General features: G+C 41.9%; 3 protein-coding genes and 1 long non-coding RNA gene across 5 annotated transcripts; 1 reads left to right on the forward strand and 3 right to left on the reverse strand.

Moving 5' to 3' along the window:
* Positions 1-1,253: 1,253 nt before the first annotated feature.
* On the reverse strand, positions 1,254-8,213 carry LOC109204597 (ATP-binding cassette sub-family B member 9). 2 transcript variants are annotated; one of them, XM_019365946.2, is made up of 11 exons: positions 7,060-8,212; positions 5,273-5,387; positions 5,003-5,133; positions 4,710-4,915; positions 3,900-4,097; positions 3,672-3,800; positions 3,399-3,587; positions 3,054-3,227; positions 2,422-2,581; positions 1,781-1,917; positions 1,254-1,659 (listed from the first exon to the last, which is right to left on the reverse strand). In XM_019365946.2, exons 1-11 carry the CDS (start codon positions 7,730-7,732, stop codon positions 1,339-1,341), a joined length of 2,433 nt encoding a protein of 810 aa, XP_019221491.1. In that variant the 5' UTR covers positions 7,733-8,212; the 3' UTR covers positions 1,254-1,338. The 2 variants fall into 2 exon arrangements, with proteins under 2 accessions (XP_019221491.1, XP_019221492.1); XM_019365947.2 differs by lacking the exon at positions 2,422-2,581 and having other exon boundaries at positions 1,563-1,659; positions 7,060-8,213.
* A 1,497-nt stretch (positions 8,214-9,710) lies between these two features.
* Positions 9,711-14,653, reverse strand: LOC102075572 (ATP-binding cassette sub-family B member 9). The gene is made up of 5 exons (XM_025897088.1): positions 13,887-14,653; positions 12,595-12,782; positions 11,957-12,116; positions 11,339-11,475; positions 9,711-11,217 (listed from the first exon to the last, which is right to left on the reverse strand). Exons 1-5 carry the CDS (start codon positions 14,356-14,358, stop codon positions 10,897-10,899), a joined length of 1,278 nt encoding a protein of 425 aa, XP_025752873.1. The 5' UTR covers positions 14,359-14,653; the 3' UTR covers positions 9,711-10,896.
* A 181-nt stretch (positions 14,654-14,834) lies between these two features.
* LOC109204598 (uncharacterized) lies at positions 14,835-17,444 on the reverse strand. The gene is made up of 2 exons (XR_002064103.2): positions 17,338-17,444; positions 14,835-15,451 (listed from the first exon to the last, which is right to left on the reverse strand). It is a non-coding gene; the product is annotated as an uncharacterized LOC109204598 (long non-coding RNA).
* Positions 17,445-17,468: 24 nt separating this feature from the next.
* Positions 17,469-20,618, forward strand: LOC109204596 (uncharacterized). The gene is made up of 2 exons (XM_019365945.2): positions 17,469-19,467; positions 19,522-20,618. The coding sequence occupies exons 1-2, from the start codon at positions 17,483-17,485 to the stop codon at positions 20,249-20,251; spliced, it is 2,715 nt and encodes a 904-aa protein (XP_019221490.2). The 5' UTR covers positions 17,469-17,482; the 3' UTR covers positions 20,252-20,618.
* Positions 20,619-23,423: the final 2,805 nt, after the last annotated feature.

Genomic DNA, 23,423 nt, shown 5'->3' on the forward strand with positions numbered 1-23,423 from the left:
GAGGACAACAATTAATTAATCTGACAATTATTTTTATAATCGTACTATAGTGTAAAATATCCATCATAGATTCCTGAAGCCTTCTTATTTTGATGGAGCAACGTAGAAGAAACAGCTAATTGGCAATTATATGGACTTTATGGTTACTAGTCAATTTTTGCTATAAAATTTGCATATTGGTTAGTTACTAAGGTTTCAGTCATTTTCAGCCTATAAATAAATGTTATTTCAGTTGTAGTCGCTGTCATTGAAGCAACATAAATATAATTCAGAATTTTATTTGGGATATTTTACCAGTATTACAACAGACACAGCGGGTGTAAGATTCATATTTCATGATCCATTATTGCCATTTAAAAAAGGGATTTTACCATCATATACAGAATATATTCACTTTCCACATATACATACATATATAAGAACATGTCTGCAAAAATAAAGGAATACTTTATTTAGCTACATTTACTTTTCATTGTCAGTGTTAAATACAATTGCAGTATGTTTCTGTAGTGCTATTCATTTTCAATCATATAATATTCTTATTGCACACTATTCCACAGACAAAGGCACCGGTCTTTTCTTTTTACTAATAATACCACCTACTCCACACAGTAAAACCAAACCAGCATCTCCATGCCTGCTACAGTGAAAACAATACAACAGCAGAATTAAATATTGATGAATTTTAAAAAAATAATTATGGCTGGAGTGTAATAAGGAGGTATTAAAAGCTAAAACACAAAATACAACAACGCCTCTCCTGCATTTCCTATTGTTAAAGCTAATATAATAGCCAAACAGGCTATTCATTCAAGTTTTATTTGTCCCAACCCTGTTTTATATGTTTGGAAACACATAGGTCAATAATTTGTTGGAGACATACAATTTTTGTCGTTTTTTTGTCCCTGTAGCTGTACAAGCACTAACATGGACCAGCACTAACTTTTCACTGTTATTTTAAATATGAACCCAAAGAGAGGTCAGTGCAAGTGAGGGAGGCCATCATTAGGCTGCAAAACCTAAATTAACCTATCAGAGAGACAGCAAAACAATTAAAGTGCATGATGACAGAATTCTTTCAATGGTTATGAAAAACAGAATAAGAGGAAGAGAAAATTATGGAGAAGGAACAGAACAGCTCAAGATGTGAAGCATACCACATCATTTGTCAAACATGTGTATGTATGGCTACCAGCAGAACTGGGTAGCAAGTGCTCATTGATAATGTGGATGTGCAAAGACTAGAGAAAAGCTGAGTGGACAGCTCTTCATAGCTAATAGCACAAGGGAACTTAACTTAATTACAGTCCAGTGCCACATCTACACTGCAGGTCGTTCTCAGTAACGCACACTACACTCAGACTCGCTCAGGCTGCTGCTGCTGCTTCGTCCTCTCCACTGCTGTCCTCCACCTGACTTCCAGCTGGCGTTTTGTGGTGAGTGTAGGACCTCCGACCCGGTCTCGATGCCCAGGACCTGCCTCTGAACCAGCTTAGAGTAGAGTCCGCCGCTGGCCATCAGCTCACTGTGAGATCCCTGTTCTGCCACGTGGCCCCTGTCAATTACAATAATGTTGTCTGCCTTCTCCACTGTGCTGAGCCGATGGGCGATCACCAACACGGTGTGGTCCCGCAGGATATTGTTCAGAGCCTGCTGAACCTGCAGTGAATTCAGCAGATACATCAGCACCTCTATATTATTCCATAATGCAAACATGCTGCATGTCTGCTTGGTAACAGCTGCTGTACTGAAGCTCTCCTCTGGCTTTGATAACACTTACAATGTGTTCACTTTCTGCATCCAGAGCGCTAGTGGCCTCATCCAGGACAAGAACACGAGGGTTGCGGATGAGAGCTCTTGCAATGGCAACCCTTTGTTTCTGTCCCCCTGACAACTGTGTGCCCTTCTCGCCAACACCTCAAGAAAACAGTAAGGTGAAAGTCAGTCAAATACATCATTTCATCTTATGAAACACATCTCCATTTCTTTATTACAGTACATAGATCTCATTTTATTTTAACAATTGCTCTATTTTTTGTATGGCTGTGATATTTGTGGATTTAAATCTGAGCACTGTGTCAGTTTTAAGCAGACCCTGGAGTCAGGCTCAGCTGGCAAGCCTGGCAAATCAGCTGATCTCAGTGTGGCTTACACTATGTCATGGTCACTTCTTACTTTTCCACACATCCTATTGGCAGATCTCAAATGGTGCATGCTACTTAAGCTGTGTCAGCCAACCTATAGTTTCTGATGCCTCTGCAAGCAGCTTTGCAATGTACAGTAAAGCTCTGTATAGTAAAACAAATCTGCCAGGGACCGATGTTAAATGTGACTTTTCCTCTTGAGGTCCCAGCTTAATAAGCATGTCCATTATAGAGCACATAAAAAGCTGATGTACAAATGAACAGATTTAATAATTACTTGTTTCATAGCCTTTAGGAAGAGTGGTAATAAAATCATGAGCATTAGCCTTGGTGGCAGCCTGCAGCACTGCCTCCCTGGGGACATCAGTCAGGCCATAGGTAATGTTCTCCTCAACTGTGCGGGCAAACAGCACAGGCTCTTGACCTACAAGAGCCACCTGCAGACACACAATAAAGAATAGAAATTACTGTATGCTGAAGACTAACAAGCCATGATCAAGGGGTGTATTTGTATACAAAGTATGGTATGGTAATGGTAGTTTTTTTTTTAAACCTTTTTTAATTTGTTTCTTTTTTGAGACTAGTTTTTGTCATTGCCAGCAGAAACTGACACAGGGCAGGAAAATCAGAAAACATAGAGATGGGCATTGGCAGTTTTGCTTTTTTCAGGAGATTTTCAGACAACCCCTCAACAAAAGTTCTTGTGATGTTGGATTGTGCAAATAGTGCAGCTAATAGTTTGGTGCATTCACTGTCAGTATGTTTATAGCCTCCTGAACACTGTATCAGAGCCAGGCCTCCTGCTTAGTCTAGTTCCTGCTGTGTTCTACATGTGAAAAAGTAAAACTGACCCAAGTCTCCAGATATTATACAAAGATTACACATAAAATGTCTTATACACTGACTAACCTTGGAGTGGAGGTAGTCATGCTGAAAGCTTTGAACAGGCTTTCCATCCAGCAGCACCTGGCCTTGCTGAGGAAGGTAGAAATTTTCCAGAAGACTCACACAGGAGCTCTTCCCACTGCCTGAAGGTCCCACAAGGGCAGTCACTTCTCCGGGACGCAGGAGGAATGACACCCCCTGCAAAAAGACTCATTTCAAACTAAGCAGACATAATGTCAACCGTATCCTAACTTCACCCTCGTTTAGTTGGTTATATTGTTGCAATCTTCTAGTAAACTGCCCTCATCTCTACCACCATGAGTCAAATAGACCAATTTCTTCAGGTGTTCAGGATCCCTGAGGACAAACCTTGAGAATATCAGTTTCAGGGCGTGTCGGGTAGGCAAACGTGACGTCTTTAAATTCAACCAGACCGGCGCATGTCTCCGGAGCCTCTGTGCCATCAGAGGGGTGCTCGGGTTTCCTATCCAGATACTCAAAAACCTTCTCAGCAGCTCCAACTCCTTGCATGAGGCCCGTGTACACTGATGCAATGCTCTGCAAAGTGAAGACAACATGGATTCATTGCCGTGTCTTCAGAACAGAAAACAAACGACCTGTGGAGAATGATAGATGAAATACCTCAAGACATTCGCCGACCTTGAGCATGTATAGGAAAAAAGATACCAAGGCGCCGCTACTCATCTGATTAGTAATCACAAGGTGGCCTCCATAGTAGAGGATAGCCAGCTCGAGAGCAAGCTGTGAGACCTGGAAAACACACAAAAATCCCTTGCTGTAAGGTAAAAACAGAGACCACTAAATAAAGCATGCAGATGAATTATGTAAAGGGTAACTGCAGATACCTACACAACTGGAAAACATGTAGCAAGCGTAGGCCAGGGCTTGCTTTTTGTTGAACTGCAACATGACTAAGAGTTTGGCGTAATAGGAGTCGGCCTCTCCATTCTCGTTGGCAAAGCTCCGCACCGTCCTCATGGCTGAGATGGTTTCTTCTGCAACTTTATTGGCCTCTGCGAGGGTTGTTTGCACCTTTTTGGCCAGATTCTGGAAAGAACAGAAGAAACTATAAAAGTTATCTAATCATCAATAGTAAAGAGCCTGTTTGGGAATAGTGTCAGAGATTCCTTTCTATTTACAATCTACACGTCCCCCAGATCTGTCACAAGTAGACAATCACAAAGTTACAGTTTTGACAAAAAGACAGTTACATTATACTCTCTCTGAATGCACAACAGATTAACTGTAGCTTTCTTCGTAAAAACGACTCTCCACACTGAGAAAAGAGAACTACTTTTAGCCAAAAATAACAGAGCAGCTCATCCAAACAACATCAAACCTGGCGTAAATGACCACGGCAGACCCGACGAAATGAACATGCTTTTCAGCATCTTTATTCTTTTATTTACCAGTTGTTGTCACATTACATACACAGCTTGCAGCTGAACACTTCTACAACAACAACAAACAGCAGGTAGAGCACAGATTTTAAGCTGGCGAGGTGTGATTGTGATGCTGCGCAGCTGCGTCCGCCTTCCCTGCTGCGGCACGCTGTACTGTAATAACTATTTCTCAAGACCACTTAAAAAAATTACAATAATATCTGACTTCTTGGAAGCAAAATATAAAGAAATTAACATTCAGACAAAACTACTTTACCTTGTAGTATTCACCATAAAGTTTTGAGATCAGACCAATGAAAGGGAATGCCATGATGGTCACCAGTGTGAGCTTCCAGGACATGCCACACATGAAGATGAAGAAGCCAACGCCCTTAACAACGTTCTCCAGGAAGACATTGACGTTCTGGGAAATGAGGTCGCTCACCTGGGTGGTGTCAGCAGACAAACGTGAAAGGATGTCACCTGCAGGGTGACACGGGCATGGAATTACATTAGAACAGATCATACGAAGGGAGGGACGTGTGCACAGGAACTCGCGTTCAACATCACCTGTGTGATTGTCATCAAAAAAGGCAATTTCTTGCCTCATCAAGGTTCGGAAAAGATGGTTCCTGAGACGAATGTTTAATCTCGCAAACATCAGGGTGAAGACACCTTCTCGTACTCCAATTGCAAGTGAACTGAGGAGAGAGAAAAGGCTGCCATGAAGCAGTTCTGTGGTTTGGCATCTGACTATAAAAGCACAATGCATTCCTCTGTGTAATTTACAACAAAATGTAAACACAACAAAAATAAAAACCTACAACTGCAGATGCTCACCTAGCTAAGGCGAGTACTGCAAGTATGATCACAGGTTTGGCAAAGTACTCCATGCTTTGGTGAACCACCATGCTGTCTATGACTTTCCCATAGTAGTACGGAATGAAGGTCTCACCTGAAAGCAAAGAGTCATTACTACGTAATGTTAGGACTACCTGCTTTTTTTTAAGTCTAAGTCAGGAGTGTCCAACTCCAGGCCTCACGGGTCGGTGTCCTGCAGGTTTTAGATCTCACCCTGGGTCAACACACCTGAATCAAATGGTTAGTTCATTACAAGACCTCTGGAGAACTTCAAGGTATGTTGAGGAGGCAGTTTAGCCATTTAAATCAGCTGTGTTGGATCAAGGATACATCTAAAACCCACAGGACACCCCTGGTCTAAGTACAATTGATGATCCATTTATAAATGTTTTTTGTGACAACTTGAGCATCAAAATTATTATTATTTTAATTCAGTTCTAAATCAGAGTGAAAAATAAGGTCACTGTACATTCATAGTGAGGGCGTTTTTTGTTTTTTGGGACTCCCCTTGTCCCAAATGTTTCTCTAACATTTAGGAACAGAACCTCTAGGTATTTGGGCTCACCCTTAGAGCTCAGATGCTCAGTTCCTGGGGAGCAGTTCAGCAAGGGAAGATTAGTTAAGATGCCTCCTGAAAACCTCCAATATGAAGTTTTTCTTGTATACCCAACAAGAAAGAGATCCCTGGGCCCACCAAAGACATGCTGGACAAATTATGTCTCTCGGCTGGTTTGGGATATCCTTGTGGAAGAGCTGGAGGCTGAGGTGGAGGAAAGTGATTTCTTGGCGTCTCTGCTTAGACCAGGGGTGGGCAATCTCAGTCCACGAGGGCCGGTGTCCCTGCAGGTTTTAGATCTCACCCTGGGTCAACACACCTGAATCAAATGGTTAGTTCATCCATTTATAAATGCTTTGTGACAACTTGAGCATCAAAGTTATTATTATTTTATTCAATTCTAAATCTGAGTGAAAAATAAGGTCACTGTATATTCATAGTGAGGGCGTTTGTTTTTCTTAGAGCTCAGATGCTGAGTCACTTGGGAGCAGTTCAGGCAAGGGGAGATTAGTTAAGATGCCTCCTGAACACCTCCAATATGAAGTGTTTCTTGTTTTCCCACCAAGAACATGCTGGACAAATTATGTCTCTCGGCTGGTTTAGGATATCCTTGTGGAGGAGCTGGAGGCTGAAGTGAAGGAAAGTGAGTTCTAGGCGTCTCTGCTCAGACTGTTGCCCCTGTAATCGCTTTTTAAGCAGCACAAAACCAATGGATGGATGTGTCAATGGATGGATGGACAAATGCATAGTTTAGATGTAGGAATTTGTTATTAGAGTAAAGAAAATACCTATATTGTACTTCAAAGAAAATGAGCAAACTTCCAAAATGAGTTGAATGAAATGTATGTATATTTAATGATATTCCATAAATTAAAGAATTGATTAAACTGATAAAACTCTGAGTGCTGTTGGAGGCTCTGGCATTCAGCCCACCGTTACAAACAATAATGAGCCTTAGAGTTACTCAGCATTACTTTGACCTATTAATGTAGGTACAGATATTTATTGGCATTCACCAAATATACCATTTCCAGCTCCTTTAATTTTATTCTTGCAATCAGCAATTAAAAAGCTGAAAGTGTTGTGTAATGTGGCGTGAGTAGCGTAGTCAGAACCTGCAGACTCACTGTTGTGTCAGTTGTGTTTGGGCAGTGTGTCTAAATCCTTTATAACAGACAGCAGTAAATAATGTGACACTGAGAACACTCACACACAGCAGCGATGATGAGGAAGAGGACAGCAACAGAGAGCAGCTCAGCATCCTTTTTGCAGTAGCTCAGCAGGCGTCCCAGTGTGGCCCCTGAGCTGCTGGCCTTCTCCTTCTTCTTTCTCTCAGAGCCCAACTCCTGCTCCTCCTCACCAACTGTCTCCACCAGCTTTTCAGTGTCCTCATGGCCCCTTGCTCCTCTACCACTACTGGTGCTGCTGTCACCACTATGACTGCTGTCAGAGTCGGGCTCCTTCCCCAGCCACCTCCAGAGCAGCATTACTCCCAGAGAAGAGGCACAAGTCCAACATATCAGGCTCAAGAGCCAGGGCTGGTGACTGATGCTCAAAGTCCTCACCTCAGTCAGCATCAGCAGCTTGGCCAGTGTATAGGTGATGACGATCAGACAGATGAGGAGAATAAGGCTGGTGGATTTAGCAACCCTCTGCGGGCCGTCCACCTTGTTCCATGTCACCCCTAAAGAGGCTCCCAGCAGGAGGGAGGCTCGGAGCAGCACTGTCCCCCAGATGTCCAGTGCAGACTGAAGGATGTTAAAGTTGAGGGCATCCTCTGCGAAGGTGCTCAGCTGTGATCCATGTGCGTACAGGACAGTGGTTGTGACAACATCCAGGAGGACGAATGACACGATGCAGCCCACAGCCACGTTGATTCCCATGCTGATTACCAGAACAGAGAGCAGCAGCGGCACAAAGCAGCAAACAGCGGCTTGAGAAATGATCGGTTACAGTGCAGCAGCGGTTTGAATAAAATGTGAGAAAAGTTTCTCAAAACATACACCAGACAAGAACACACACACCCAGGAAAACGAGTTTAGATATTCTTTCTTTCTTCGGTTTTCTGCAGCTGTACAGAAAATATACATGAGTTTTTATTACAACTCATCCTGCTACATTGTTGGCTAGCTTTGTGAATTAGCTTCTTGAGGGCGGTCAGCTGCGTTGGTTAGACTTCCGTGTTGAGTCCCTGTTACTGTCCAGTCCAGACAGCATTCAGTAACTCACTGAAACCCCTCTCCTTATTCAATCTTGTCCTCAAACACATGCATTACAAGTCAAACTGACTCAAGTTCATGTAACGAATACATGAACTTCGATACCGGCGTTTGAGGCGACGCCGGCATCGAAGCTCGTCTAGATTACAGAAGATTAAGAGCAGGCAGTGATTCTCTGCGGCACACTACTGAGCGTTTCTACCACCAGCTCATCTTTTTGCTGTCTCGTGTTTTTCTACTCAAGCAGCTCACATGTCCCTAACCCGAATACGAAGCCAACAACGTCTGATGGTTAAAGAATGCCCACTCGTGTTCTGCAGACAACAGAAACCCGCTTTTAAATTGCTAAAGTTACAGGAAAGAAGACAGAGTGACACATCTTTCCTTTTCCCTTTACGCATGTTGCCATAGAGTTTCGCTGAAAATGACCAGTTTGGCTCCTCCCAGCAAACAGTGGGTTTAGTGAATGTTTAATAGCCACAGGTCCGAGGCTAAAATCTGGTCAGTCACGGTTTGTGTAAGTGTTATTAGTTCAGCTTTCCATTAAAGTGGACATGAAACACAACATGTATTTGGGCTAATTTACAACACAGAGCCCTACTCCGAAAACCTTTCACAGATTTAACTCTGTTTGTGAAGCTAGATTTAAACAATCATTCTTTTAAGCTTCTGTTTTTGGAGCATGTACAGTGCCATCTGACGCCAATATGACATCACTGGGTTGTCGGGTCAAAGGTATGACTTGCTAAGTTACTATCAGTTAATTACTATCAGTAAGTTAATGACTTACTAACAGGTTGTTTTTGCATTGCGTTTTAGGTCATCTCATCTATCATGTGAGTCAACACAGAGCTTTTGTTTTTTTGACACAACCCTCAGCGTGTGTGTGTGAATTTATATCTGATAGATAATGTGAACAGAATAAAAGAACTTTATCAATGTGTGTGTGTGTGTGTGTGTGTGTGTGTGTGTAGACATCTTTGTGAGAACAGAAAAGTGGCATGCCACTATACCTGTGGACCAACAGTTACTTATGGGGACAAAATGCCTGTCCCCACGAATTTGAAGGCATTTGTGAGACTCAAAATGTGGTTTTAGTGTCAGGGTTACAATTAAGTTATGGTTCGGTTTAGGCATTCGTTTTTGATGGTTATGGTTGGGGTAAGCGTTTAGGGAAAGCATTGTGTCAATTACATGTCCTCATTAAGATATGAAAATGAGTGTGTGTGTGTGTGTGTGTGTGTGTGTGTGTATGACCACCTTTACGCTTTAACACAGCCTGAACTCAGTGAGACAATTTTTCTTATTATTTCTGTAAGCAGTCTTCAGGAATAGTTCATAGTTCAGTTAAAGACTGACAGTGTTCCAGTGTGTGTTTTTCTATTCGGTTGTGCTTTTACTGCATTGGAATTTTGGGGGGGGAATCATATTCATACTTAAAATGAAGTTGTTGCCAACCAGATACTTTCCAGATTGACTGCATGGTGAAGATCAAAAATCTGTCTGAACTCTTCTGTGTTCATAACTACATCAGTTTTGACATCTCTTAGGTTCTCTGTCAGAGCACCAGTTTCTCAAGCTAATTTATACCATAGGGCCCTACTCCGAAAGAGTCACAGAAGCAACATTGAAGCAACATAAATACAATTCAGAATGTTAATTAGGATGTATTGCCAGTATTACAACAGACAAACCGTAGATCAACATACTGTAAGATTCATATTTCATGATCCATTATTGCCATTTAAAAATATGATTTTACCATCATATACAGAATATATTCACTTGCCACATATACATACATATATAAGAACATGTCTGCAAAAATAAAGGAATACTTTATTTAGCTACATTTACTTTTCATTGTCAGTGTTAAATACAATTGCAGTATGTTTCTGTAGTGCTATTCATTTTCAATCATATAATATTCTTATTGCACACTATTCCACAGACAAAGGCACCGGTCTTTTCTTTTTACTAATAATACCATCTACTCCACACAGTAAAACCAAACCAGCATCTCCATGCCTGCTACAGTGAAAACAATACAACAGCAGAACTAAATCCTGAGGAAGTTTCAAGAGAATAATAATTATTGCTGGAGTGTAATGTGGGGGTAAACAAAAACACAAAATACAATCATCCCTTTCTTGTAGCACATCAACAGCAACACATTTTCCTTAAAGCTAATATAATAGCCAAACAGGCTATTCATTCAAGTTTTATTTGTCCCCACCCCGTTTTATATGTTCGGAAACACATAGGTTAATAATTTGTTGGAGACGTACAATTTTTGTCATTTTTTGTCCCTGTGGCTGTACAAGCACTAACATGGACAGCTGAGGCCCGTTCCCTTGCTATTTCATTACCAATGTAATATCTGAAATTGATTTGAAGTGTTGAATGTGTATTTTATAGCTTTTCACTGTAATTTCAAATATGAACCCAAAGAGAGGTCAGTGCAAGTGAGGGAGGCCATCATTAGGCTGCAAAACCTAAATTAACCTATCAGAGAGACAGCAAAACAATTAAAGTGCATGATGACAGAATTCTTTCTTTCTTTAAAAAACAATTAAGACAACTGCATTAAAACAATGCCCATAATGCAACCGTCAATCTGTTAATGGCAAAGTTTTGCCAATGAAACCCCCTGAATTAAAGCTAAAAGTCTGCACATCAGTGTCATACTGACGAATTTAAAATCCACTGTGGTGGTGTGCAGGTGGAAAACTACAAAACTTGTGTCTTTCTCCAACAGATTACAGGCCCAAATGCAGTATTTTTAACTTAATTACAGTCCAGTGCCACATCCACACTGCAGGTCGTTCTCAGTAACGCACACTACACTCAGACTCGCTCAGGCTGCTGCTGCTGCTTCGTCCTCTCCACTGCTGTCCTCCACCTGACTTCCAGCTGGCGTTTTGTGGTGAGTGTAGGACCTCCGACCCGGTCTCGATGCCCAGGACCTGCCTCTGAACCAGCTTAGAGTAGAGTCCGCCGCTGGCCATCAGCTCACTGTGAGATCCCTGTTCTGCCACGTGGCCCCTGTCAATTACAATAATGTTGTCTGCCTTCTCCACTGTGCTGAGCCGATGGGCGATCACCAACACGGTGTGGTCCCGCAGGATATTGTTCAGAGCCTGCTGAACCTGCAGTGAATTCAGCAGATACATCAGCACCTCTGTATTATTCCATAATGCAAATATGCTGCATGTCTGCTTGGTAACAGCTGCTATACTGAAGCTCTCCTCTGGCTTTGATAACACTTACAATGTGTTCACTTTCTGCATCCAGAGCGCTAGTGGCCTCATCCAGGACAAGAACACGAGGGTTGCGGATGAGAGCTCTTGCAATGGCAACCCTTTGTTTCTGTCCCCCTGACAACTGTGTGCCCTTCTCGCCAACACCTCAAGAAAACAGTAAGGTGAAAGTCAGTCAAATACATCATTTCATCTTATGAAACACATCTCCATTTCTTTATTACAGAACACAGCTCTATTTTTTGTATGGCTGTGATATTTGTGGATTTAAATCTGAGCACTGTGTCAGTTTTAAGCAGACCCTGGAGTCAGGCTCAGCTGGCAAGCCTGGCAAATCAGCTGATCTCAGTGTGGCTGACACTATGTCATGGTCACTTCTTACTTTTCCACACATCCTATTGGCAGATCTCAAATGGTGCGTGCTACTTAAGCTGTGTCAGCCAACCTATAGTTTCTGATGCCTCTGCAAGCAGCTTTGCAATGTACAGTAAAGCTCTGTATAGTAAAACAAATCTGCCAGGGACCGATGTTAAATGTGACTTTTCCTCTTGAGGTCCCAGCTTAATAAGCATGTCCATTATAGAGCACATAAAAAGCTGATGTACAAATGAACAGATTTAATAATTACTTGTTTCATAGCCTTTAGGAAGAGTGGTAATAAAATCATGAGCATTAGCCTTGGTGGCAGCCTGCAGCACTGCCTCCCTGGGGACATCAGTCAGGCCATAGGTAATGTTCTCCTCAACTGTGCGGGCAAACAGCACAGGCTCTTGACCTACAAGAGCCACCTGCAGACACACAATAAAGAATAGAAATTACTGTATGCTGAAGACTAACAAGCCATGATCAAGGGGTGTATTTGTATACAAAGTATGGTATGGTAATGGTAGTTTTTTTTTAAAACCTTTTTTAATTTGTTTCTTTTTTGAGACTAGTTTTTGTCATTGCCAGCAGAAACTGACACAGGGCAGGAAAATCAGAAAACATAGAGATGGGCAAACACATTGACAGTTTTGCTTTTTTCAGGAGATTTTCAGACAACCCCTCAACAAAAGTTCTTGTGATGTTGGATTGTGCAAATAGTGCAGCTAATAGTTTGGTGCATTCACTGTCAGTATGTTTATAGCCTCCTGAACACTGTATCAGAGCCAGGCCTCCTGCTTAGTCTAGTTCCTGCTGTGTTCTACATGTGAAAAAGTAAAACTGACCCAAGTCTCCAGATATTATACAAAGATTACACATAAAATGTCTTATACACTGACTAACCTTGGAGTGGAGGTAGTCATGCTGAAAGCTTTGAACAGGCTTTCCATCCAGCAGCACCTGGCCTTGCTGAGGAAGGTAGAAATTTTCCAGAAGACTCACACAGGAGCTCTTCCCACTGCCTGAAGGTCCCACAAGGGCAGTCACTTCTCCGGGACGCAGGAGGAATGACACCCCCTGCAAAAAGACTCATTTCAAACTAAGCAGACATAATGTCAACCGTATCCTAACTTCACCCTCGTTTAGTTGGTTATATCTGAGTGAAAAATAAGGTCACTGTGCATTCATAGTGAGGGCGTTTGTTTTTCTTAGAGCTCAGATGCTGAGTCACTTGGGAGCAGTTCAGGCAAGGGGAGATTAGTTAAGATGCCTCCTGAACACCTCCAATATGAAGTGTTTCTTGTTTTCCCACCAAGAACATGCTGGACAAATTATGTCTCTCGGCTGGTTTAGGATATCCTTGTGGAGGAGCTGGAGGCTGAAGTGAAGGAAAGTGAGTTCTAGGCGTCTCTGCTCAGACTGTTGCCCCTGTAATCGCTTTTTAAGCAGCACAAAACCAATGGATGGATGGACAAATGCATAGTTTAGATGTAGGAATTTGTTATTAGAGTAAAGAAAATACCTATATTGTACTTCAAAGAAAATGAGCAAACTTCCAAAATGAGTTGAATGAAATGTATGTATATTTAATGATATTCCATAAATTAAAGAATTGATTAAACTGATAAAACGGTGAGTGCTGTTGGAGGCTCTGGCATTCAGCCCACCGTTACAAACAATAATGAGCCTTAGAGTTACTCAGCATTACTTTGACCTATTAATGTAGGTACAGACATTTATTGGCATTCACCAAATATACCAATTTCAGCTCCTTTATTTTTATTCTTGCAATCTGCAGTTAAAAAGCTGAAAGTGTTGTGTAATGGCCAGCATGTCTAAATCCTTTATAACAGACAGCAGTAAATAATGTGACATTAAGGACACTCACACACAGCAGAGATGAGGAGGAAGAGGACAGCAACAGAGAGCAGCTCAGCATCCTTTTTGCAGTAGTTCAGCAGGCGTCCCAGTGTGGCCCCTGAGCTGCTGTCCTTCCCTTTCTTTCTCTCAGAGCCCAACTCCTGCTCCTCCTCGCCAACTGTCTCCACCAGCTTTTCAGTGTCCTCACAGTCCCTTGCTCCTTGTATTCTAATTTTTGCTTCATGACCTTTGCACTGTCCACTTCCTGCTGTGACAAAACAAATTTCCCACGTGTGGGACTAATAAAGGTTATCTTATCTTATCTTATCCTCTACCACTACTGCTGCTGCTGTCACCAATAAGACTGCTCTCAGACTCCGGAACCTTCCCCAGCCACCTCCAGAGCAGCATTACTCCCAGAGAAGAGGCACAAGTCCAACATATCAGGCTCAAGAGCCAGGGCTGGTCATTGATGCTCAAAGTCCTCACCTTAGTCAGCATCAGCAGCTTGGCCAGTGTATAGGTGATGACGATCAGACAGATGAGGAGAATAAGGCTGGTGGATTTAGCAACCCTCTGCGGGCCGTCCACCTTGTTCCATGTCACCTCTAAAGAGGCTCCCAGCAGGAGGGAGGCTCGGAGCAGCACTGTCCCCCAGATGTCCAGTGCAGACTGAAGGATGTTAAAGTTGAGGGCATCCTCTGCGAAGGTGCTCAGCTGTGATCCATGTGCATAATGGACAGTGGGGTTGACAACATCAAGGAGGACGAATGACACGATGCAGCCCACAGCCACGTTGATTCCCATGCTGATTATCAGAACAGAGAGCAGCAGCGGCACAAAGCAGCAAACAGCGGCTTGAGAAATGATCGGTTACAGTGCAGCAGCGGTTTGAATAAAATGGGAGAAAAGTTTCTCAAGACACACACCAGACACGCACACAAACACTCAGCAAAACCGGATTATTTTAGTTATTCTTTCCGGTCTTCTGTCGTTTTATGCAGCACAGAAAATATAAATGAGTTTTATTAGAACTCATCCTGCTACATTGTTGGCTAGCTTTGTGAATTAGCTTCTTCTTCTTCTACACATCGTTTTGGAAAAAGAAAGCTCAGTGGTGGAATCAAATATGACATTTCTATCAAAATTCAAGGTATTTATTTCTATTTCATATCATTTATGAGTCCTGTGTGAAAGCTTTAGTTATATTTAAGGACAATATCCCAAAATTAAAGTCAGACATTTGATTCTTGTGTGTTTCAGATGAAATGAAGACAAACTGATGCAGTAAATATTCTTTTATTAATGAGAAAACTGTGCAGTATGATTTACTTAAGATGTTGAAGACATGAGAGCATTAAACAGGCTGATGTTTGGGTCAGAGGCTCTAACAGGAGAGAGATGATACAGAAACATGACATCTTTATAAAATACTGACACACTTTATGAAGGGACAACTTTGTATTTAAATGAGCTGCATACCTTTCCCACTGAAACCAGCACAATCCCACTGTGATGAAAACAATATTTGAACTAAATATATTCTGGATAAATCAAAGCATTATCAAAGTTGTCCGTGGTTCCCTTATTTTTCCGTCTTTCCCTGTCAGATCCTGTCCTGCAGGATAAACAGCGATGAGTGGTTCCCTATATGCAGCTGTTACAGTTTGTGCTGGAGATACTTCTGCAAATACAGGAAGCAAATATCGAGAAAGTGCTTTCAATGTCTTTACCAGTCCCTCAACTACAGAGAGCTGCCTGTTCTCCTCTGCATCTCTCAGCTGCTGCTGCCTCCTCCTCTTCCTCTTCCTCACACACTGTCCTGGATCTGTCCTGGTGTCTCATTAGGGGTGAAGAGCCTCCGTCTCCTCACCTTCTCAGTCTCTTCTGACTCTGAACACTTGCAGAAGGAAATCAACCACGGCAGTTAGCAACAAAAGCAGCAGAAGTTTATCAAATATCTGTTAACTTGCAGGATGAAAACACAGTTTTCTCTTATAATGACAATGACACACTTTATGCGTTTTAATTAGAGAAAGGAGAAACAGGACAGGATCCTGCAGAGTGTTGGTCTTTATAACAAAGGTGACAGACTCAGGTTGTTTGATATACGCCTGACACAAACAGCAGAGAAACAGGAGGAGGATTTCTCCATCTACTGTCTGTCTCATTATTAGTGGTTTATAGTGATGGGTCCAGCAGCACTGACGCACCGGCGCATGTATCAAGCTCACAGAGCGAAGCCTGTATCGGTGCGTGCGTCGCTTTAAGAAAAAGTCACGTGATCGACACAGCTGCTGTATCGCTCATTGCCAACGCGCCAAACTGTTTAAAAGGTACCGCATCTGCATCTGTCAACGTAACGAGTCGCCACCAAAAAAACTAAAATTACTCTCGCAAAGATAAAATAAAAATACACATCTCTCCATAACAAAACGGAGCCCGAAAGAAAAAGACATGTTTCTGCTGTGTGGGATCAGTTTGATCTTAACTGCAAATAATTTGTCTGTCTTTGTTTCAGTGTAATCTATCAGAATAGGAAAAACAGCAATGTGACTTGCAGTGTAAATTATTTATTTAATTTGATGCAGGTTAAATGTCTTGTCTGTTCTGCATTTCTTACACAAACAAAAGCACCTCCTCAGGCATTACAGAGCCAAACATGAAAATGAGGCGACAAACACACCGAGAATGAACACAGGTCGGGCTATATTGACACTGAACAGCTTTATCATCTTTTTTTTATTATTATTTTTTTTTTATTAATATGTGTTTTATTATTTTGAAATCAAGCATCTAGGAAGACTGTTCTGGACCAGGCAGTCCTGAATTTTATTATAAAGGACTGCCAACCCCTTAGTATTATGGAGAGTGTCGGAGAGAAAATTCCAAGATCAGAGGATCCTTTAACGTACTGGGGGAAAGGAAGACATGTTATCTGAACCTTTTCCACCTGGCTTTACAGTTTTTGTGTACCCAGCTTCATCTGTGCCTGTGAGTTTTCCAAAGCTGGGGAAATGGTGTCATAAAAACAAAAAAACCAAAACACAATAGACTGAATGCAAAACATTGGATAAACTTATTTTTCTGAATAAAAATTTATAATAAACTCTGAGTCAATTACATTTAATTGGGTAATATTATATTCACAATACTTTCATTTTAATTTTCACTTAATGTCATTCACAATATATTTTAAAGATGTCTACAATATTTGAAATGTAAAACATATAAAATGATTCCATAGAAAATACAATATCTTACAGTGTATACAAGTATATTATTTGAATCAGTGTCTGTTGTGAGTCTCAAGTAAGTTGCCTGCAATGATACTTAATGTCCAGCAGGTGTCAGTATGGAGCAAAACAGCAACACTGTGTCGACACAGTATCGATACAGTTTGGGGAATGTGCTGAAGCGCTTCACGAGGCCTCATCTACCCACCACTAGTGGTTTATGCAGGATGAGAGCTCTCTAAGGACAAACTGCAGCAAAGCATGGTTGAGTCTGCGTCCTCACCGCAGTTCGCGGGCCAGATATTTGGTCAACCGTCTGCTCGGTGTTTCCTGAAACGTTTAAGTACGTTTGGCTTCACACCGACAAACAGACCCAGCTTCGGCAGAAACCTAAACTAACTAACCGACCAAAGAGCCGCGTTAAACGGCGATCTTACTAACGTCACCTAACTTAGCCGAAGGTTCGCTAAATGTGACTTTGTAAGACTTTTCATTATGCTAATATTTGTTCCGCGGCATATTTGAAGTGAGATATAAGCCCAGCGCTTACTTTGAAGAGTTTATTTCTGGACCGCTTCACTTCGACCGGCCGCCATTTTTCTTCAACCGTTGACTCGCAGTGAATCCTGGGATTTGGTGGGCCATATCAAATCTGCTACTGCGCAGCTGTGAGCGCGAGGCTTTTATCTGTGGGCATGTGCGTTCTATGTGACGTTACTGGCAGATCAAAGAGCTTTTGCTTTGATCCGTCAGCCACGTCCACATCAAATGCAAGGGAAGCCTCAAATAAGGGCTCTCACACAGAAAAATTACTGCTCATCTGTTTGCAAATGTTCAACAGTCGGCTTTCTCCAAAACAAGGAAATTATCCAGCTGTTCTCTCAAACCCAGAAAATCTAATGTGTGATACAACCATGTCAACACGCAGCGAAAATGAAAATTCAGTCGTGGTCACACCAGATCAGATTAGGCCACCTATCAAGAGGTGCTTCGAAAGGCTCTCTGGAGTTCAGTGGAGCATGATTGAAAGGGGCGCAGGCGACTCGGGCGTCCGAGCGTTGCTCGCTGATATGATTAGTGAAATCATTCAGATCGCCTCCAGTAGAATCCTCAAAAATGCCCTTCCTGTTATCCAGGATCGCATGACGAAGGAAGAGCCTTTGGATGCGGGGAAAATAAACTCGTCCCTCGGAGACTCAATCTCAGCCGCCATCGCCAGCGCTCTTAACGTTCCGAAACAGCGACATGAGAGCGCTGACGAGCTGACACGGATGGTTGAGGAAGAGATTTCCGAAAAGGTCAGCTCAGTAGTCAAACTCATTAGAGAAAGCCCCGATCTCCCACAAGACCCCGCCGTTTATGTTAGCGGCAAATTTAGTAATATTAAAAAGCTGGACCGCATGGTTTGGCACACTGCCTCGTGCCTTAAAAGGCATGTAGCATGTAAACTGCGCTGCCAGTGTGTGTCAAGTGGGTCTGATTTCGGTACAGAAAGTACGACTTTAAAGATGTCAGTGCAATCAGTAATCACAGAGATTTCTGCGATTCTGTCATGGAGGAGCTCAGATGGAGAGATGACAGATAAAGATGAGGACGAGGAAGAAACTGAGCTTCCAGACGAATCAGCTCTAACAGAAAAGGACAAAATAAAACAAACTGCAGAAAGCGTAAGTGTCCGAGCTCCAACCCCAGTAAAGGTGATTGCAGCTGACATCGTAAATGAGATACTTGGGAACATGGATTTAAGCAGTGAAGAGCTCTGTGAGAGGTGTAGCTTATCCAAACCTGCCTTTAATGCAGGATTAATTATCAACAAGCTGAGAGACTTCTTCTCCAGATGTTTGCCATCCACCTCTCACTCCGGGCTCAAAGCACGCAAACAAGGCTTTTCCATTTTTGCGAAAAAACAATTTGAAAAAATGAAAAAAGAGCTGAGAAAAGTAATAAAGGCAAACAGGATTTTTTTTGTTTGTCTAAAAAACACTTGCAAGTACCCCAAGAGTGACACAGTGCCCTCGGATGAAGGTATGGTTTTCAGCCTCCCAGGGTCCCAGAGTACAGAGGCTCATCGAGCCCCTTCCAGAAACACACTGCTTCGTTACATGCGTTCTTCTCCAGTCGACTTTGACGCCATTAGATCAGACGTTAATCAGTTATTTGAGAAATTAACAAAGACAGAAGAACTCTTCATCAATCATAAAACACAGGAAAACTTTAGAAATAGTGGGTCAACCAGAGATTTTACTCTGGAGTTAACGGCAAAAGTGTTTGATCTACTTATGACGGATCGACTGTATCAAATCCCCGAACCTCTAATGGGTAGATCCCTCTCAGACACTGTCATCTCGCGGACTCCACAACCAGCACATGGCTCAAAGCGTCCCTTTTCTGCTGAAGTCCTCTATGTCCTCGTAGAAGACACAGTAGAAAAGTTTGTACAACAGCTTTTGCTCTGGGTGGAGAACGAAGGCCAAGCTCAAATGATTGAGGACAAGGTTTCTGTGGCTGTGGAAGACATCCAGAACCTTATTAGAAGAACAAGGACCCCAACAAAGGAAACAAGCCCAGATTCAGATGGCAGTGGAAGAGAATCTGTTCCATTACCTGTAACACCAAAATCTGTGAGCATTACCCCAGAAAAATGCTTTCTGGCACCTGATCAGAAGCCCCAGACAGAAAAATCTGGGAGCATTACCCCAGAAAAATGCTCTCTGGCAGCTGATCAGACAGAAAAATCTGGGAGCATTACCCCAGAAAAATGCTCTCTGGCAGCTGATCAGACAGAAAAATCTGGGAGCATTACCCCAGAAAAATGCTCTCTGGCAGCTGATCAGACAGAAAAATCTGGGAGCATTACCCCAGAAAAATGCTCTCTGGCAGCTGATCAGACAGAAAAATCTGGGAGCATTACCCCAGAAAAATGCTCTCTGGCAGCTGAACAGACACAAAAATCTGGGAGCATTACCCCAGAAAAATGCTCTGCCAGTGTTTCAGGTGTTCTCAAGGATTCCTCTGACATGTCAGAGATGAAAATTCTCACTGACCCTGCCTTTAGGCTCATGATGAGACTGATCAAAAAATCAAAACCTGAAACTCAACACTTTTTTTCCAGGACATCAGGTACTACAAAAGAACCAGAAGCGGTCTTCCACCGTCTGAGAGGTCTGATGCTGCCTGAAATTAGCAGCACAGAGTCTGCCACAAGTCTGATGAATGACAATAAAAAGTTCATCAAGAAAATAGCCAAATGCCTCATCGAGGAGTTTGGTTCCGCAGACAATGTGTTAAAGAATGCGATGGCAAATGATGCGTGTTTTGATGAGGCTCTGGTAAAGCATCTAAAAATCTGCCTCGGAGTCCTCCCCAGTCCTCCCAAAAAGTCCAAAATTTCCAGGTTTTTTTCAGCGTTGGGAAAAACTCTGCGAAAACCCTTTAGGTGGTTCACTAAAGCCAGAGATGATTAAAATGACCATCCTGGCTTTTCCCAGCTGCCCTGCTTCTTTTAACATCTTGAAGCAGAATTTTAGCACCAAATCCAAATTTTAACAACTGTAGTTCACGCCATCTCGTCTCCTTTTTGATTTCCATCCCCCCAACCGGTCGCAACGGATGGCCGCCCCTTCTGAGCCTGGTTCCGTTGGAAGTTTCTTCCTGTTAAAGGGAGTTTTTCTTCTCCACAGTCGCCTAGTGCTTGCTCAGAGGGGGATCATTTGATTGTTGGGGTTCTCTGTAGTACTGTAGGGTTTTGACCTTACAGTACAAACAGGGAGGAGACTTTGTGATTTGGCGCTTGATTTTTAAAATATCTAATTTGGCATGAAATAAAAAAAAATCTAAATTAAAAATACATTCCAACTTTGTTTGTGTTTTTCTTCTGTTGTCAAATATGTAGAAAGTGTTGCACGTGTGACTTTAGTCATTTTGCATCAACATGTAGCCAACACGTGTCTGTTTGTGATCAGGCTGCATCTATTTTTGCCTGATTTGTGTCTTAGTTTAGTCAATTTACATCTATTTTGGGGCCCAAATGTGTGGATCCTGTTTGACATTGCTATGTTTTGTCTTAGTGCTTCACTTTGGTTGTTAACGTTTGTGCTCATTTTGATTCTAGATGTAGACCTGCCATCTGAAAATTAGCACCTCGCCCACTTGGAACATTGAGTGAGTGAGCTATTGTCTTGTGTAGTTAATGTGTTGTGTAGTGGTTGTCATCTTATTGTGACACAATATTCTCTCATTGTAGTTTCAGTAGTTTTAAATGTTTGTACAAAAAACCTGTGGGATGCATTGACTTTTAGATAAATAGTTGTATATAACTTCATTGTTTACATAACGTGTGCATACGTTTTTAAGATCTGACAGTTTATATTTGCATTTCAACTTTAGTACAATTATTCACTAAACATATTTGTGGTTTTTACAGTAAAGCGAATATAGCTACGACTACAATTTGATGTTTTTGTGTGATTTCAGATCAGCTGTGTTACTACAGCTTGTCAGTGAAAAACTCTGTGTACATTCAGACACGTGAGGTTGAGCTGAAGAGAATGATACCAAACAAGGCGAGGCAAAAAAAGATGTAAGGGTGAAACACAAAGTAGTGAAAAGTGCCCGGTTATATTGTGCTCCCCAGAGGGTGAACCCAACAAATCATGAAAATAAGCTTTAAATTTTTGTTCATGACGGTGCAGATTTCGGACATTTTGTGTAAATTTAAGCAACAATCTGATTTTTTCTAACAAACAATGTGTGAAACTTCAGTTAGACTTGTGTTTGTAAATGAACCACCCCATGTTGTGTAGCTTTATTGGGCTACATATTTATTTATTATACAGGCTATACAGTACATAACATCCAAACTCTCACGTGTAACTGAGGTGTTTCATTATGTGGGCTAAAGAAAATAATTCAGTTAACCTCTGGCAGAACCAGGCTCAGGGAGGGGCGGGGCCATCTGCTGCGACTGGTTGGGGTGAGAGAAGGAAGACAGGATAAAGACATGCTGTGGAAGAGAGACAGAGATTCAGTAAGGACTAGATGTTACAGTCCCTGATAATGCATTGCTTTAGATCAGGGGTCACCAACCTTTTTGAAAGTGAGAGCTACTTCTTGGGTACCGATTAATGTGAAGGGCTACCAGTTTGACATACACTTCTCAAATAACAAATTTCCTCATTTTAACTTTAATTATGTGTTATCATTAATAATTAATAATATTCATCTATGTAAAGACACTAATTATTTTAATTATTTTTCACCATAATTATAAAGAATGCAAGTAGGAATCAAGGTAGGAAACAAATATCAATATGCAACGCTTTATTTCTATATATCACTGCAAGTATTTACATTTGAAGTGATCACTTCTACGACATTTTCACTTACCACTAACAAATTTTAGGAAATTATGCACTGTTACATACAAAAATAATGTATGTATGTAACATACAAAAATCAACTTTCAAATTTTACAGAACTTTTCACCAAATTGGCAGCATTTTAAAACAAATTATCACATGTCACACTTAACAAACACAATTGTTTTTCAATAATTAAATTCAACTTTGACATGACACTGTAATGTTGCCACTGAGAACACCTGTTATGGCTTTCTTTGTCTGTTAGTGGGAAACCTGGCATTGCATGCTGTTCACCAGTGTGTTGTAATCTGGGGTATAACTTGACACTGCAACTCTGAGTGAGTCTTGCAGATGTGCATCAGAGAGGCGTGTTCTGTGTTTGTTCTTGATGAAGTTCATGTCAGAAAAGGCTGATTCACAAAGATAGGTTGAACCAAACAGGCTGGCAACCTTCATAGCTGCTGTGCATACACCACTGTACTTTTCTGTGTCAACAAAGCACCAAAAGTTTGGTGCACCCTGATAGGCTTTGAGGTGGACGTCATTTTGCAATGTTACAATTTCGATTTCCACCTGTCCAGCATCCAAGCTGAACATTGAACTTAGTTGCTCAGCAATGCATGTTGTGTCCACATTCATGAAGGGATTGGAAACAAATGATACACATGGCTCAAGCTGATCAAGGTCACAAAACCCGTTCTCAAACTCTTGACCAAGTCGGTTTATGACTTGAGTGTACTTTTCTGCAACTTTGTCAAAAGTCTCAGATGCAGAAGCATTGTCTTTCAGCACCATCTGCACAGAGGGAAAGTGCAGCACCTTTTTTCTCTGTAAATGCACAGAGAAGATGCTCATCTGGGCTTTAAATCCATTTAAAGCACTTATCATGTCAGCAACAGTCTTACCTTTGCCTTGCAGCTCACAGTTCAAATGGTTCAGTTTCCCAGTAATGTCCGTTAAAAACGCAAGCAAAATCCGTCCCCTGAGCCATCGGATTTCCGTATGTAGTAGCAGGTCACCATATTCAGCTGACAGCTCCTCCAATAGCACCTTGAATGTTCTGTGCTGTTTAGCTCTGGAGCGGATGCGGTTTATGATCTTCACGACAGGAGTCATGACGTGCTCGAAGCCGATCACCTTTGCGCATAGCGCCTGCTGGTGAATGATGCAGTGGTAATGCATGAAGTTTGGGAACTCTGTGTCACCTTTACAGTGAGCGATGAATCCTGTATGTCGGCCGATCATAGCAGGAGCCCCGTCAGTAGTCACTGATACC

Source organism: Oreochromis niloticus, linkage group LG12, assembly GCF_001858045.2.
Source record: "Oreochromis niloticus isolate F11D_XX linkage group LG12, O_niloticus_UMD_NMBU, whole genome shotgun sequence".
In the NCBI taxonomy this organism is placed as follows: Eukaryota; Metazoa; Chordata; class Actinopteri; order Cichliformes; family Cichlidae; genus Oreochromis; species Oreochromis niloticus.